General features: G+C 35.9%; 1 protein-coding gene across 2 annotated transcripts in view; it reads left to right on the top strand.

Moving 5' to 3' along the window:
* Nucleotides 1-18,228, top strand: part of TXNRD2 (thioredoxin reductase 2) — a 51,350-nt gene that overhangs the window by 19,453 nt on the left and 13,669 nt on the right. For both annotated transcript variants that reach the window (XM_072415675.1, XM_072415676.1), the window contains exons 9-14: nucleotides 436-455; nucleotides 2,076-2,167; nucleotides 2,289-2,463; nucleotides 13,925-14,061; nucleotides 14,956-15,051; nucleotides 17,420-17,512. In XM_072415675.1, coding sequence (XP_072271776.1) covers nucleotides 436-455; nucleotides 2,076-2,167; nucleotides 2,289-2,463; nucleotides 13,925-14,061; nucleotides 14,956-15,051; nucleotides 17,420-17,512 — 613 coding nt within the window. The remainder of the gene's footprint in view (nucleotides 1-435; nucleotides 456-2,075; nucleotides 2,168-2,288; nucleotides 2,464-13,924; nucleotides 14,062-14,955; nucleotides 15,052-17,419; nucleotides 17,513-18,228) is intronic.

Here is an 18,228-nt window from a genome sequence, read left to right as displayed (position 1 = left end):
TTGTTTTCTCTTTGCTGGTAACCTTTTTCCTTTTTATTTTTATATTTTATAGTTATATGCTGTTTTTAAAATGTATAATGCAGAATAAAAGTAAAGTTGTTTATATATTTTCACAATGCTTTCATGGAAGCATTGTAAACAGCCATTCTGTACAGAAAAGAATTTGCTTTGTATTTTAAACTGTAACGCCAAATTCTTCTTTGCATTAGATCAGATGCTTGAATGTTACTGCAGCATTCTTATTCCATGTGAGTCTCCTCTCTTTCACATTTGACTTTACGAGCTTGGAGGGCGTTCTGTTTACCCTTTACTTTCAGAGAAGGACAGATTACATCTCTAATCTTGTAATCATACAATAATTAGGATATTATTGAGGTGTGGTATTTATGTGACGGCACACAGTAAAGTACTTTTTTTTGTTTACTCTCTTGACAGATTGGTAGTTGGAGCCAGCTGTATCCTTTTACATCGGACCTGCTTATTCTCGCATCTGAAATACTCCATGCTGTTTTCTTTTAAAATTTCTAACATGCTAATCTTGTCATTGGGTATAAATTAGAATGTTTAAATGCAGTAGCTGGAACTTTTTCATCTAAATGCCTTTAATGTGATTTCCATTAGTTATAAACCCATAAAAAAAAAATTCATTCCCTTTTTCTTTACTGCATGAAATCTATGATCCAGCTTCTTTAAACGATCAACATGTATGTGATTCCTAAAGATTGGTTTCTAGTCTTATCATAGCAGTGTTAAAGGTAAGAAATAAAGATCTATGTAGCCGTTAGCAATAGAATTTTGAATTGTTTTTCCCATGCAGTGGAATATTTTAACAGCAATTCTGTTGCTATAAATGCTACTGCAACATTGTTTTTCACTCAGAGTACAGGCAGTGTATTGTCTGTTAATCCAAGCTGAGTTTGTAGTTACCTGATTATGTTTTGCACTGTTTATTCAATCTTTAGGTGCTAAAAACTGGTGCAAATTATGACCGCTGTTTTTTGGAATGTTGGAAAAAACCTGAATCTCTTACTTTCTATGTGCTTTAGTTATTATTAGTTAAAAAGATGGGGTTTCACTAAAGCATAATATGTGCAACATTTTCAATACTGTTTATTTCTTATTTAATGTGTTTTATTCTGTGTTCATTGTACAGTTTAGTATACCCTTCTTCATGCGTATTATGTTGCTGTTGTGTTATGTATGCAAAAGTGTATTTACAAAACCTTTTGCATTCATTTTCACGTTTAGGTATTGCTATGCTTTAGCTGGCAATAACGGTAAAATATCTTTGAGAAGAGCCAAGAAAAAAGCCATGTAATGTGGCAGCAAAAAGAAAAAATAATAAATGATTTATATAAACAAATTGTGAGATGTTTTCCACCAAGTAAAAACAGAATGTTTCAGGTAAGGGTCTGAAACTGACACTTATTTTTAGCAAAGTAATCTCAGTGTGCCATCAACCATGGGGTCGACAAAGAGATGGAGACTAATCTGACAAAGATGACTACTATATAAGTAATGTCAAACCAGGCAGTAGTTTGTAAACCTGGCAATTATAGTAAAGAGTGAAAAAACTATGCCAGTCTCAAGTGAATAGTTCAGAAATAAAACTGTAAAAAATGTGATTTGTCCTATCAGTGACACAGGTTTGATTTAAACCCCCTACTCCCTTTCAGTATACACTTTCCTTTCCTTAGGTCCCCAGCAGCTCCTTCCAGTTGTGGGAGCCCTTACCCTATGCATGTGACAGTGCTGGGCTAACCAGCATGCACACAGCTAATAGGTATCCTTGTGTAAGGTATAGCTCTGGTAACATTGCTTACATGGGACATTAATACACTCCGGGGGGCTGAACAAAGTGGCAGAAGCTTAAAGTAAGGTAACTTTATGTTTCTAGAGACAACTTCATTAAACTGTTGCTTGCCATGCATGGACAAAGCTGGAAAGTAGAAGACTGTTACGTGTTAGAGTTTTTTGCAAAGAAAATATATATTTGATATAAACCATGTGTACACAATCCATGCACAGATTGTAGTAACATGACGCATCATTTTCCATAACCAATCATCCTTTAGATGTCTCACTTGAGTGTGCAGGATTCTTAACTGGAATAGGCCTGGACACCACCACCATGGTTAGGAGTATACCTCTTAGAGGATTTGATCAGGTATGTAAAATACATTGTCGGAATTAGGTGAAGCTCTGCTGTAAAGTTCTGTTTGAAAATTTGTTACTGACTTATAGCATTATCTTTAGTAGTCAGCTTGGATTTTCTATTCTTCCTACAGCAAATGGCTATGCTAGTGACTGATTTCATGGAGGCCTATGGTACTAAGTTCCTAAGAAAATGTATTCCATCAAGAGTTGAGAAGCTGGAAAGTGGAAAACTGCAAGTAACCTGGACAAACTTGGAATCTACTGAAGAAGGAAAGGATACGTTTGACACTGTCATGTGGGCTGTAGGTAAGACAATGGATAAACCTGGCTCAGTACTCCAATTAAACCTGTAGTACCAGTAAAAAAAAAAAAAACATTCCCTCTACCTGTATTTTTTGGTTGTCACCTAATCCAACATGGCCATTTTACTTCAACAGTCTCAGATTAAAAATAATATTGTTACTCTTTAGTATATTCACTGTTAACACACATATCTGCTCATTATCTGATCTTTATAAACATCTATCTTACCCAACACTAGAATGATCTGAGCTGCAGATAAAGACTAAACTAGATTTGTGTTAAGTTTTTTTCCTGCTCTGTTTTTTCCTGTATCATGAGCCATTTTACCTTCTTTTGATATTTCAGCTAATGTGCATGAGATGATGAAAGGATGATGTCATAGTTTGTAGAAAGGGAATAAAAATACACTTTATGCTTTTTACCTTCACAGCTGATATGTAGGTATTGCTAATGAGCTGTGATATCAGAGTGGCAGCAATGAAGAGCTTAGAACATCTTGCATGCCAGGTACTTTTAGATAGGATAGGAAGCGGAATGAATTTTGAAAGGTTACCAGTTATACCTTTCCTGGCTTTCTCTATACCTAAATAACTTCTGTTAATGTGTAGAGCTGAAATAACAACATATGTTTAAAATCATCAGTTAAACGTTTGTTTAAATGGTGTTGCTTTGTTGTTTGACATGCGGTAACAGGGTGCCTGTCCAGTGATCCTCAACAATCATACAACCATTGCCGTATCTTACAAAATTTTTATGTGCTATGAACTGCTGTACTGCATTTTTTTTTACTACACTAACCACTAAGAAACGTGTGGAATCAGCTGAAATTTACCAGCCAAGCTGATTAATCTTTCATTGATTGGATGTGTCCTGATGTAACCTTAACATGGTATTCAGCCTGTGATGTATGTAGGTATCTTTGACTATAACGTGGGGTGAGCCCTTGTTTGCTAAAAACCCTCTAAAAGCAAAAATGATAAATATATATATAAATCCGCTTCTCCTTGTGACCCTCTAACCCATCCCAGGAGTGTTGAAGCAAGATATCATCATCTAAATCTAGTATCTAGGTCCCTTTATTATTGCTGCTAGCAGATGCAAGAAACCACCTAGCCAGCGTTGCAGAATGCTGGTTATCGACGGTCTCTTTATAATGAAGTTGAGTGTCTCCTGGACACAAAGAGGGCCTTCCACTTGACAGGCAATAGGAAGTGTCCATGTCAATGTTGTGGACATGCAGAAAGGAACCTCTGCTCTTGAACTTAGGGAAAAAGAGAAAGGCAGAAGACCCAGGGCTGGAGTGTTATGTGACTATGGCTTAGGTGAGTAAAAATGCGTTTTAGCGCTCCTATTTTTTTTTTTCATCTCAGTTAAAGGGGGGTGAGAAGGATGTACGTGACAGTGGTTAATTTTTTCCTGGGGATCAGCTTTAAACAATATTTTTACCTTTTCCACATGTATCCATATTCAGTGCTACACACAGAGCTGTATTCCCTCTGTATCCAAGCAGTTAAACCTGGAATACATTTTGCTCCTCTTTTCCTGAACTCCACCCTTATAGACTGTTAAATCTTGTTAATTGATGGGAAGTTGGTGTGATTCATTTTGTTTTTTTCTCTAAATGTGCACACCCACACCAAACGTCCCAGATAAAGCACTGGAAAACCTAGAAAACATTCCCAAGATTACACAGTTGCACAGGTCATATGTAAGAGCTGACAAGCCATTTTGGAATTAGTATGAAATTCAGCTTTCCTAGTAATATACTTATAACAATCTTAAACTGTTTTATGGCTACCAGTGAACATTTTTAATGGTATTTGACCTGTAATGTTTTTAATAATCCTTTGATTCTGTAAACATTGTACCTTGACCAGTACATTAGAAAGTGTATTACATTTAGGTGTGTGGTCATGACCAGTATATTTTTTATTTTATTAAACCCCATTCATATTTATGGCTTATTTATGGCTTTATAAGTGTGTACAAAATAAATTTACCATACACTGACAGCCAAAACATTAAAATTGTCCCCTTAATGCCATCAAAATGCCTCTGACCCTACGAATATCATAAATCCAAGCATATTTAACTTCAGAAAGTAGACATGAAATTATTTTTATTTCTTTATAGGAGTATAAGACCTCAATCAGATCTAAGGACGGATGACATTTTAATTATGTTTTGATCCTAAAAAATTTGATCTGCCATGATGACGCATATATAAGTTTGGATGGATCAAGACTGTGTCCTGATTTTGCCTGTAAAAAAAATTTTGAGATTCATGAGAAAATAGCCTTCCAACAGTTGTCTGTAGCAGTCACTTGTGACTGGTGACAAGGATAAACTCTTTGCTTAAGACAGGAGGGTTGATATAGTTCACCATACAAAACTACAGTGTATTACCATATGTCAGTCAATTTAGTCCTTCAGAAAATATTGTGAATTGTGACATCTGTTCATCTGTACTTCCACACTGTACTACAGGTTTAATTGTTGCATTTTCCGTAAATGTTATCACCAGATCAATTAAACAGGAAAACAGAGCCTAGTTCTTGGCCATGCTTTGATAAATCCCACATGTTGTGGAATCCCTTTCTGCTCCCACGGGGATAACTGCTCCACGTCCGAACAGTGAGCCCTCTTAACCCTTGGTCCTAGTTAAAAATCTTAATACTTCCTGATCACAGAGCTAATAAGAAAGCTATCAACCCTGAGTATTTTGTCACCCATTGTATGTACATTTCACATTTATTTTTATTAAAGTCATAAAGTTGTATTTTCTTTCTGTTTAGGAAGGAATAAGCGCTAAAATTAAAATAAACAATTTGTTCAAGATGTGCAACATTGATAGTGTAATAAAAAAAAAGGAAACAAAAAGTATGGTATGAAGCCACTTTTGGTGTACTTGAAATTATTCTGTCAGCCTATTCTTCCTCAATACTGTTACTATAGGTAGCACTGTTTTCTGTGCATTTGGGGAATTTGCATTTTAAGCAAAAAAAGTACAGCAGTAAAAGGTTTGGGGGGAAATACAGTTGATGTTGGGATTTTTGTACTTTTTATCCATATAATGTATCATTGTGTGTTAATGTATGTATATATTTTTTTTTAAAGTGGAGTTAGAGTGGAGAATAATTGTATTCTTTGTCACCTTTTTTTAAACTTTGTTCTTTTTTTTTCCAAATATCATCTTACGTGTGCCCATTTTAGCTATCATTGCTAACATGGCTTTTTATTTTGTATCCTTTACCCCACATTATGCCGTAACAATACAGGTGCCTAATTATAAAATGTTGGAGACTGCTGAAGAATTGTAAATCATAAATCTTGGGAAGCATGATTACCTGGTATCATAGCTACTCTGGTAATTACATATAATTATAATTAATTTTAATCTCTTAATTCCTTACTTAGTGTCAAGAGACATTTCCTGAGAAACAGAGATAAAATCTGCAGCCATACTTCGCACACCCAAATAAACCAATTATTAGCAAAAATAGTTAATGACAAATCTCTGAAGCAGTGAATACATATTCTTATTATACATGTGGACCCTCCTATGCTTGGTACATATGTCCTGTCTGCATATCTATTTATCATCTTTTATAGACCTGACCGCATTTAAAAAGTGGTAATTATTTTTTTCCATATTGCCTAAATTAGCATTTTGTAACAGGCAGTAAGGAATATCTGTACAAATCATTTATGTTCCTTTTATGATAAATATCAGTAGTCTGAAAAGACATGGTTTTAAGTACTTGGTTATGTCACTGTCCCTCAAGCTGTCATGCTTCTTTATGCAGAAGACATATCTACAAGTCTTTCTTTAGGGGTCTCAGCCCTATTTCTATACTACATCCTCCCCCTAGCATGCTCTATGAACAATGAAGAAGTGACTGCACCTTGCAATGTGTGTAGAACACAACATCAGTACCTGCCAAAGTTAAGCTTACAGTCTAACATCTCTAAAAAACATTCTGCAACATATTCTTGGACAAATGATGGCACAATTGGATTTGCTTATGTTTGGAACAACACAGAAGCATGGAGAGAATACAGACTCCATTCAGAAACTGTTGTGACAGGACATGAACCCCAAATTATTAAAATACATATTTTAAATGCTCAGCCCTTTTAAATATAGAAATATTTTAGCTGTTTGGGGATCCCACAATGAATGAGCTACCTGTCACTGTATTTTGTCTAGCTCATAGTTTAAGAATACAGACAACCAGTTTTGATCATGGTGTGGGGTTATATTATGCTAGGGCAGCATATGCTGCAATTACTAACAAATGTGTCTTTGAGGTATTTAGGCAACCAAGTGTAAAATAAAGAGCTTACATATATAATACAGTTATGATCTATTTGGCTAATGCCTAGTTTAATGCTAACATTTACCAAGTTTCTAAAATGCCACAAGCTATTAAAAAAAATGTTCATAGTTGAGATATACCGTCATACTTAAAGGATTAGCTGATCCTTCCATTATAAATTTTTATCCAGATGTTTGAAACCTAATATACCATACCCTGCTACTGTATGTTGATCCTAACTTTACTATTTTGCAGTTTTACCATGCTTTTTCCCCAGGTATGTTCAAGGGGGTGTATTTTTTATAATATACTAAGCAGTTTATTTAAGCAGAGTGACATAATGTGGACTTGATCTGTAGAAATATATATTTTGATGGAAGTTAATATTGTTTTTTTGTATTGTGCTATAAATACCAGATTACTCCAGGTAATTACATTTCTGGTGAAGTAAAGACCCCAATGGTTATGCAGAACCCTGGACAGAGAGTTAGGGGAAAATCTCTCTAAAAGAGCCATAAATCGCACTGTATAAAAAATAGGTATATGATTTTCAGACAAATTTACAGTAATAACAAACATGTTATTTGGTAATGTGCCTGTCTGTACCAAATACAGAGAATAGGCCTAATTCGATAAAGATATCCAGGTTTGCTGGATCACCCAGCTTCACTGATAAAAGTGTATCGTCTCCAGCCTTGGAGGGCTTCAATAAATCACTCCCTATGTAGCAGGTAAAAGCCTAATATGTTCTTATTTTCAAGAAGAAAAAAAGTAAAAAGTTATAGTGAGTTATAGACAACTGTACTTAGTTTGGACATTAGGCGTTATTTGCCCCATGACACAAAAGTTTAAATGCCCAACCTCTAATCTGTCTTTTCTTTGCTACTCCTTAATTTTGCTGTCCATAGCATTGGGAAATACCTAACATGGGTGTTTGGATCGCATAGCTCTCTTTCTTTCTTTCATAGTGCTGATGATCTGCCAAGCACCTTCACATGAGATCAAGCAGATAATTCTTCATTTTCCTAGCAGTGAACACTGCCTAACCAGCTGGCAGAGCTCATCCAAAAAAACTGCAATCTCTATTTATTAGCCTCCCACACCCCATTTTAAATTACTAGCCAAAACCCAAAAATAATAAAAAATGCCATAAGCAAAAGTCATAGTCACAACAATATGGTTTTTCGCTTAATCGCTGATGACTTCAGCCTTCCTGCTGCCTACTAGAGATATCACAGGTGCCTAGGCACACTAGACTTCTCTCTTGTCTGTAAAAGAGTAAGCACTAAGACATATATCTAGAGTTTGTTCAGTAGGGGAATAGATACATCAAGCAGCAAGCTTCTCTGACTTGTCTAGTGGTATCAGAACTAATAGGCAATGCATGAATCAGGAGCATTATTTTTCTTTTTAAAGTTTAGAATAGAGACTTTTTCTAAATGATAGAATCAAATGTCTAGCCAGGTCTTGTGTACCCTTAGTGTGGATATGACTGGATCCACCTACTTTTAAGCCTTTGGCTCAGAAAAGTAAATGAGATCATGGTAATTAAATATCTTACCTACACACTGTATGGGACTAAAGAAAAATTCCATATTATCTGGTTCTTTTGGAAGCAATACCAAGAGTCTGTTGAGTACAGAACATAATTGAGCCTAGAACAGAGTACCTCTTGGATATCTACTTATTGTCTGCAATGAGCCTCTGATCCTACAATGTATCACTCATGATTGTCATCTGGCACAAAGGTATGATTGTTGTCAGTGATGCATCCTGGTCACTGGAAATCGTACTATAACTTTTGGGAGCTAGAATGCATCAGTGACATTGCCTGCATCTTCCAAAAACTAGAATTAACTTGTTTACAGAATTTTTATGGGTGAAGGTCTGTCAGGGGATTATATTTGCAATAAAAAGGGTCTGCTTTAATTCTATACACTGCAGTTTCATAATATTTCAAGTAAATTGCCATTTTTCTGCATTGGGCAGTTTCCCAAAACAAAATGTATTCAGTATGATGTAAGTACCATACCAATATATGATATTATGTGTAATGGAAATTGTGTTTGCCTAAATGTAATATGCTGATGTTGGGTGGTAAATACACAGTTTATTTAGGTTAACCATGACAGCTGTTAGGGCTTACTAAAGTATCTGTTTTAGAAAAACTGTTGTTAAATGTAAGGCAACCATGGACATACTTGCAGTTTTACCTATATTTAGGACAATGAAAAGATTTTTAGAACAATCCACACAAAATTAATTTCAACAAATTAATATGGCAAAATCAGCATGACAAAAAATGTAGGCAAAAAAAAAATCTTACCAGCTAAAGGTGGTATGCATTAATGTCTGTATAGTTGAAAGTATCTGTTGTGCAAACACTTAATATTTCTACAAATAAAATGTATTTTTAGACCAATTAAACTTTGTAATTGATGCATGAGGGTCAGATGTTTGTATGTCAGCTCCCCAAAGACATTGAGAAAGAGACTTTCAAATAGTTGACAGAATGTTATTTTTCTGGGACTTAAATAATGTCAACTTGCAGCAGTTTGTGATCTCTCCTACAGTGATTATATGAGTGCACTATCGTTGATGGCTCCTGGCACTGAAGACATTAAATATGACAGAGCTGTATAGCATATGCTTTCACTGTTCTTAGTTCTGGCTTACGTTGCAGTGCAAACTGAATGAAAGCAGTGCAGATTGAATAAAAGCAATGTAGAGTTTTAAAGTGGCTTGAACTTGTTCTGACAATTTACAAAGCATTTTAAAAGTTGTGTGAAATCACGAATGCTCTGGATCCATATAATTGAAAGAACTAATGATTTTTAAAAATAAATGTATCCCTCAAAGTTATTATATGCACATGCAAATATCAAAACCATCTATGTATTCTTTGAAAATGTATTTTATAGCTAAAAGCTCCAGGAAGACATGCTAACACATAGATGATATATGTTAAAAACAATTTACCCACCATAGAATTTGTTATTTTGTCTGTCTTGTCCTTAAAAAAAACACAGACATGCCATACAGTTTTGATTAGCAGTTGACATGATCTTTCCATATCGCAGTTTTTATGTACAAGTTTCTTTACCACCCCATCCAGAGAAATGAGATTTTCTCTAATGTTCTTCTTTATATTCCTTTTACCATGCTTTACCATTTTAGCACACCTGAATGACTCATTCTGTTGTTCCCCCGTGCCCCTTCTCAGCTCTGTACTAAGAATGTGGGAGCCTGATGCCGAATCAGATTATGTACATTAAAAAATAAAGCAATTGGTTTCTGCCAATCATTTACAAATGATTTGTAAGTGGAGCAGCATTTGCATGTCGATTGGACCAAGGTTGGGGGGGGGGGGGGTTAAAAACAAATAAAACAATATTAACAAAGAAATGTATAGATAACCTATAGTGAGGAAAATGAAGTAGATATATACTACCAGAAGTCTTTATAGAGTTTATCTAGTAGAACTTGTACTTTGTTCCTAATATTGTTCAGAATGTTGCCGACAGGAAAATAAAATTCTGGCATGTATTACAGTAAAAGATGTGACTTGGACATGCTACAGAACGCCTTCAACATTACAGGTCCCGTTCAATGTAACTAATTACTACTATGTATACCATGCCCTGGATAAATGGAAACATTCACAGACATTTAAATGACATTGTTTTTTAAATGACCTACAAACATGTAAACTCCTAAATGTTAAAGCTAAAGCTAGATTTAGCTATGAAATCTAAAACAGCAATGAACTAACTTAAAAAGCACTCATACAATGTCTTCATATTTTGAGCTTCATTATTTTTTCTCTGAATTTCTTGTTACATGTTTGAATGACAGCTATAAGCAGTTATCCTGCACACAAAAGCCATCAAGGGCCAGAAGAATTCACTAATACTGATCACGATCTTGCAGGATTTTAGCCAAAGGCTACACAATATGCTACTATAGGTCAAGAATACTTTTTGTAACTGTTTTTCTTTCCTTTGTGATTTTCAGTGATGTATTTATACATACAGACTGTTTATGATTTCCATCAATGTCAGACAATTCTGCTGCAGTTTTGGATAGAAAAGGCAAGCATGAAAAACAATGCATTATATTTATCTTTTTTTGAGGGCACTTGAAAAGTACCTAAATATTATCTAGAGATGGAAAACCTTCGTAAAAAATGGTTAGTTATATGCTTTGTTTAGTTTTAAAAACAGTGATATTCAATTACCTAAAACCTCCAGTCAACATGGTGTTGTAATTTCAAATATGATGTTACATGATTTGGGCAGGAGGGCTGAAACACAAAGATGGCCTTACCAATTATGATAGTTCTCTGTTTAGGCTGGAGGCAGGTGGTTGCTATCCAAGAAACTACATGCTCTACATATGAGAAAGAATCACAAGTAATTTGGTGGATAAAAAAGATCACATACAGTATATTTATTTCAAAAGTGTATTTACCTGTCTGGCAGGTTTTGAAAAAAATATAAACTAAATATAGTCACTTTCATTAGTTCTGGAACATATTCATATTCATTCTATTCATTTTTTAGTCTGCAACTCTGACATTATAAATTATGGCGTGATCTAAAGCATCTGTGTTGATTTTCTTTCTTTTTAAGTGATCCTGATCTTATTGTTAGGATTTAATATTGGTTCCATATTTCTATCTCTCAGGATTGTGCTTTCTAAAAATGAGCAGCAAAGCATTCCACACCCACAGCACCAAGGGGGTTTAGAAACAAGAAAACTATATATTAAACTTGTCTGAAAGAGCCAAGTGGTTTTCTGGCGTCAACTCCACAAATTTACAGAGACTGGACCTCTAGATCTTGGGGAAAAATTGATTTACAGGAGGTGGAAAAAAAGCCAGACTAAGGGGTCGGGGGATTAGGGTTGCATGTGAAAATGTTGGAGCATTTTAAAACTTTAACAACTTGACTAACGGCTTTGGGGTCTCATTTACCAAATGCTAACAAATCTGATACAAAATCTGATTGCCAAATGTAATCCTAGTTGAGGAACTTGAGCTAGAATGGCTGACTGCCAGTTTAAATCCAGTATTAGTGTAATGTTTTAATTGCACTTTGATATGTCCATGAGAATGGCTTCTGAAGGCCGAGTGCCCTCACAGACTTATGTTGGCGAATATGTTTTTCATGTGGTTTTCTTGCAATTAAAGCAGACTGCTGCTCACAGGTGGAGACAGTAAATCGGAAAACCTTAAAGTGCTGTGGCTTTGATAACCTCAGCTGTTGTTTTTGTCAAAGCAAACAGGGCTTGGTAGTTATTCTCCGAATGGAGTTCATCTCTGCCCTTTGCGTGCTAAGCTGGCTTTTGGCTTCATACAAAGCAGGAAAGAAGGGAAGCAGGGAAACCCCATTAACTATCCATTTGCAGAACATCTAGACCTAAACTCTCAATACACAAAGAGCTACAACGGTAGGAAGTTGTTTCACATCCGAGCCAAGATAAGGTCCTGGAGGTTTATTATTTTTGCTGTTTGATAGCATCAGCCTGGAGAACAACGGGCAGAGAGGGAGCAGCAGATCTTCATCCCTTGGGGATGACAGGAGGAAAGACAGACAGATAACCAAGTGCCGACAACTTGAGTCAGAGCTCCCAGAGGAAGTGTTGGTTTTAGCAGATGAAACGTATATGCAGGAGTGTGCAGCAAGGCATGCAGAGGTGGCATTGTTATGTTCAGTGGGAAGGAGGAAGGTGTGAGAGTCTCCACATTCCTAGCAGATGTAGGAAATTATGGAATCATTTTTTGTTATTGATGTATTTTAGTCAGCTTTGACATGCCATGTTTTTCCATTTGTTTGCTCCAAATCTGCCTGGCCTGTACATCAAAGGACATAATTTTTTTCTGCCAAGTAAATATTCCTTTTTTTATGTCCCCACTTTGAAAGAATATCCGGAGTATGTTAGACATTCAGGTAAAGAAGTGCATAGTTCTAAAACTGCTGGAGAGGCAAAAAGCTCAGGAGAAAAACAAGTAACAATGCTGCTTTTTAATCATTTTGCCAACCAGATTACCTTGTTTTGTCCCTTTGATATCCCCAGGGCACATCCCTGGGGTTTCCTCCCCTCTACATTGGCAGGCTACCATGAATCTCATCACAGTTTGCAAATAAACAGACCTCTTCTTAATAACTGACTTAATCCAATTTAAATACTTTTCTTCCCTAATTACATATCACCAGATTGTCAGTGTTTTCTTTACTAGCAACCTGCTAGTATTTTTCTATGGAAAAATTTGCAGGTTTAAACATTTCTCCATATCTTTATTTTATACCTTTATTATACAGAAGAACCATACATATTCACTCGTTTTGTATCTTCATTATATGTATATGTATATATATATTTTTCCTTTCTTTATACATGGCTGTAGAAATGAAGCTGAAGATGTTCACAACAATCCAAACACTTAGCATTCTTTTATCCAGATCAGTCTTTGGAAAAAGCATACTTGTATACTACAAGTTTCATCTTCTTTATGCACACCATTCTGTAACAGGGCTGCTTTAGAACAATAATCTATTGATAAGGATCTGTCAAAGGGGTTTATGCTTGGGTTTGACATCATTAGGGTGTGCCAATGATCATGTAAAATCTATAATACAGTAAATCCTTATTACAATCCATAAGACATTCCTTATCTTTGTATCACATTTGCATGTTATGTGTCAGGACCCCTGATATGTACATTTGTGTTCTGGGTCAATGTTTCACTGAAGGTAAACAAAGGATCAGGATGACACCCATAATTGAAAAAAAGGTTTCCGCAATAACCACTTCCAATATTTAGTTATTGGCTTGTGTAAAAAGTTGACTACTTTCTCTGTTTACATTAAGATATGTTTTGTATGCATAGTTGTACATTGGGGTCTTTCTTTTTAGTCACTTTGATAAGCATTGCGTAGCAGTTAGGAATGAGCAATATAAAACACTATTAAGCAATTTATGAGGTTATGATTTTTAAACTCTAGCTTAAAGCAGTAGTTTGAAAAGTTGCAAAATGTTTAATGGGTAGCACAGTATGTTACTTAATTTTGTGATGTAATTATTACATTTCTGTATTGAATCTGTTATTTGATTCAAATTCTTTAACATGTTTATTGTTTCAGGTCGTGCTCCCGAAACAAAATATCTAAATTTGGAGAAGGTTGGAGTCAATATCAAGACTGAAACAGGAAAAATAATTGTTAATGCTTTGGAAGCCACATCTGTTCCAAACATCTTTGCAATCGGAGACATTTCAGAGGTAAAACACATGTTGCCAGATACAAGGCCTGCCGATGCCATCCATGTGAGGTGGAGTTGTGTTTAACTTGCATGTATGCATGTACATCATAACGCCACCTGCCATTTTTAGAGTTTTTGCCATATGTTAGGAAGATTTACCTAATGTAAATGTTTATCCCATATGGCATTTTTAGTCCGTGTTAGGATGACAATTTTACTATCAGCCATATATATTATTGTGTACTTCATATTTTAATTTTTTGTTCCTAATGCTTTGATAAAGGGTCTTGTAAATATTTGACTCTACTAGCATATGAGAACATTCAATTTTTTTGCCATGGATCGTGCCATATAGTGAATAGACTGATACATTTCTATGTAACCAACGTTCTAAATCCCTCAGGATCTAATATGTATTCCCTCAGGATGCAGTATAGTCAATAGGAGAGCAAATCAGCACCAGGCAACACAATGATCCCTCAGACATGCTGTCAAAGTGTGAACAACCCAAACAAGATGGCCAAACAACACAGATGTGGCTTTTCCATTGTTTTTTTGTAAAGCAGCAGTATCTAGAAGGATGTTTGCTTTACTAATAACTCTGGACAGAAACTTCAGGCTTTTATCTGCTACTTCAATCTTCATGTTGCCTGAATGCCAGGATGCCCTGTCTGTTTCCTTCTGCTCTAATGGATGCCAGCAGTGTCTCTCCAAATGAAGAATAGGAAGAATTCATGGCGCCTTTACAATGATTCTGCACCACATTTTGTACATAGCAGGACAATATTGGCAGTATTTGTACATTGTATTGTGTTGCTGATATGTACCCTAGAAGATAACATTGTTTGCAAATCAAACCTGACAGACCTACCAATAATGATTGTGATGTTTTGTTTTTACATTGTTGTGTTAGGATCGTCCAGAGCTGACACCTACAGCCATCGCAGCTGGCAAACTTTTGGCTCAGCGATTATTTGGTAACTCTACAGAACTGATGGATTATGACAGTGTAAGTGGCTCTTGCATATAATTTGGAAACAGTTACTGTGCGTGTGCGTGTTTGTCCTACTACACACACACTGGTGCTTGAAAGTTTGTGAATCCTTTAATATTTTCAGTTTTTTTTATTTGTATGTGACCCAAAACATCATCTGTTTGATGTCCTAAAGACAAATCCTAAAGATAAATAAACAAAACCTAGTTAAGCAAATACAACAAAAAATAATATATTTTGTCATGTATTTATTGAAAAAATTAACAATAACATCTGTTTGTGATGAAAGTAAAGCTGCGTACACACCTGCAATTTTTCTCGTTGGAAAGGATCTTTCACGATCCTTTTCAACGAGAAAAGACTGCACGATGCATGAACGATGCTGTACATACAGCACCGTTCATGCTCTATGGAGAGGGGAGGGGGAGAGCGACGGAGCGGCACCCTGCTGCGCGCTCTCCCCTTCCCTTTCATTACGATCGGTCGTCGTCCATCGTCCATGGATCCGCCAGGACGGTCGTCGGACGATGGAGACGACCGACTGTACACACGGCAGATTTTCGCCCGATAATTGGCCGATACCGATTATCGGGCGAGAAAAATTTGCCGTGTGTACGCAGCTTTAGTGAATCATGTGCTCAGTATTTGGTTTGACCCTCTTGTGCAGAAATAACTGCAAATAAATGTTTGTGGTGACTGTTGATCAGTCCTGCACATTGGTTTGGAGTAATTTTAGTCCATTCCTCCATACCCATGTTTCTTGGCTTTTTAACCATGGGGGAATATTTTGAAATAACTTTCAGCTTTTCAGGGTACCCCTTTTATAATTACTATATCCACAACTCACAGTACATTAGTAGTTGTCATTAGGAAAAATGCCCCTTACATTTCTGGCCATTGGGAACAATGTCACCTTTACAGATCAAAAAGATCAACTTAAACTGACCTGAGAGGAACAAATTGTTCATTGCTCAAGGAACCCATAGCAAACGCTGCATGAACCCTGGTTGAAAAATTGCTGCATATAGAACAGCTTCAGTTCTTGGATGTTGGTGGATTTCCTCACAAGAACTGGTTGCTTTAGGTCTTTCCACAAGATTTCAGTTGGTTAAGGTCAGGACTTTGACTTGGATATTACTGAACATTCAATTCATGCTTCTTTAAGCATTCTTTTGTAGAACAAATTGTGTGTTTGGGATCAGTGTCTTGTTGCATGACCCACTGTTTGTTGAGATTCAGTTCATGTACAGAAGTCTTGACATTTTTCCTTAGAATTCTCTGGTTTAGTTCTTTGTTCCTTCAATGATGACAAGCCATCCAGGTCCAGATGCAGCAGAACAGGCCCAAAGCAGAACACTCTCACCACCATGTTTCACAGATGGGATACGGTTCTTGCTGGAAGTGTGTGTTTTTCTTTCTGCAAATGTAGCACTTCTCACTTAAGCAAAAAAACTGCAGTTGCAGTTATCTTTAATAGTCGACCATTTCTGGGTAGGGTAAAAACAGTCTTGAATTTCCTCAATTTGTACACAGTCTGTTTGACTGTTGGTTGGTGGAGTTCAAACTCTTTAGAGAAAGTTTTGTAAACTTTTCCAGCATTATAGGCATCAACAACTCTTTTTCCAAGGTCCTCGGACACCTTACTTGTTTGAGCCATAATACACATCCACAAATATGTTCCCCGTTCTTTATATGTAAAAGGGTCACTCATTTATACCTAAATGTCATCCCATTGAATGAAAACAGATTCACTGTACCAGACATGTTTACTAGATATGCAAATCAACCACCCCATCTTCTATTCTCTGAATTTCACCAGGTTGCTGGGTCACTTCAGCAAATGCTTTAATTGTTAGGTCTTTTAGAAAGACCTTTGAGATGCAACAGTCCCCAATTCTCAGTTGGGCATGTTAGTCTTTTGTTTGCTGTTGCTCACCCTTCAGTTGTTCAACTTTTAGATGTCTCTGTGGTATCCAATTCCGGTGTCTCTCAGTAGATGTTAGATTGAAGGATATTTTTGTCAGTACTGCATCAAATGATATGATAATTCTAAGGATTTGCTTACTTTTGCAGGTATGTTATTGGATTATTTTTTCAATTAATACATGACCAAATTAAACAAAACAAAAATTATCTTATTAGGATTTTGTCATCTACTTTTAGAACTTGTTTGAAAATAATGCAACAATGTTTTAGGTCAGATTCATAAAAAAAATGCAGATTTTTTTTTACAGGATTTATAAACGTTCAAGCACCACTGTATTTGTGCCATCCCAAGAATTTTACTGTAAATTTTTATGATCAACAAAGACATTGTAAGCTACTATTTATTCATGTTATACATGGCTTTCAACTGGAACACCTAAATCTTTCTCTATTGTAGGTTCCCACAACAGTGTTCACCCCACTTGAATATGGTTGTGTAGGACTTTCTGAGGAGGAAGCCTTAGCAACACATGGGGAGGATAATATTGAGGTATGGTTCATGTTACATTGTAGATAGCCTATCTAAAAGGCTGGTAAAACTTTAAAAACAAAAAGTGAATGTACTGCAACTTACCATTGAAATCCAGTCTAGTAGATGTGTAATTGAAATTGTTTTCTTCTTTTTTGAAAAAAGCACATTTTCTGTTATAGGGTGAAAATGCTCTTTACCCTAGAACAGGAAGTATGTAAGAACGTTAGAATACCTCTATCTCCAAATGGTGGTAGTGTTCTTTAGCTCACATTGCTAAGCTAATGACAATGCTTGATAAGACCGCAGACTGCATAGGAGAGTACTGGATTTATGGCAGAATCAACAGGTATTTTTTAGCTTCAATAAGAGACTTTAATTCTTGTTAGAACTTTATCTTTCTACATTGTTAATGTTCATGGACATGCAAAACTAAAGCAGACCAAAGGGAGGTTGGCTGCAGGCCAAATGCATCTGCATTGATTTCTAAATGGCCTCAGAAGCATCCTGTCTAATATCACAATTAATTTACATTTTCCCGTTGATACAAACCCAAACCTGTTGACGTGGCCCCTGTATAACCTATTATATACAAATGAGCGATTCATGTAATGTGATATAAGGAGAAAAAGTCCCATAAGCACTATTAATATAGCCAAAATTTATTTATTTTTATTTTGTTTTGGTGACAGTTGGGTAGGGTTATGACCCCTGTCAGGGAGATTTCTCTTCATTTT

The sequence above is a fragment of the Pyxicephalus adspersus genome, chromosome 6 (assembly GCF_032062135.1).
Source record: "Pyxicephalus adspersus chromosome 6, UCB_Pads_2.0, whole genome shotgun sequence".
Lineage (NCBI taxonomy): Eukaryota > Metazoa > Chordata > Amphibia > Anura > Pyxicephalidae > Pyxicephalus > Pyxicephalus adspersus.
This window is presented reverse-complemented; position numbering and strand designations above follow the sequence as displayed.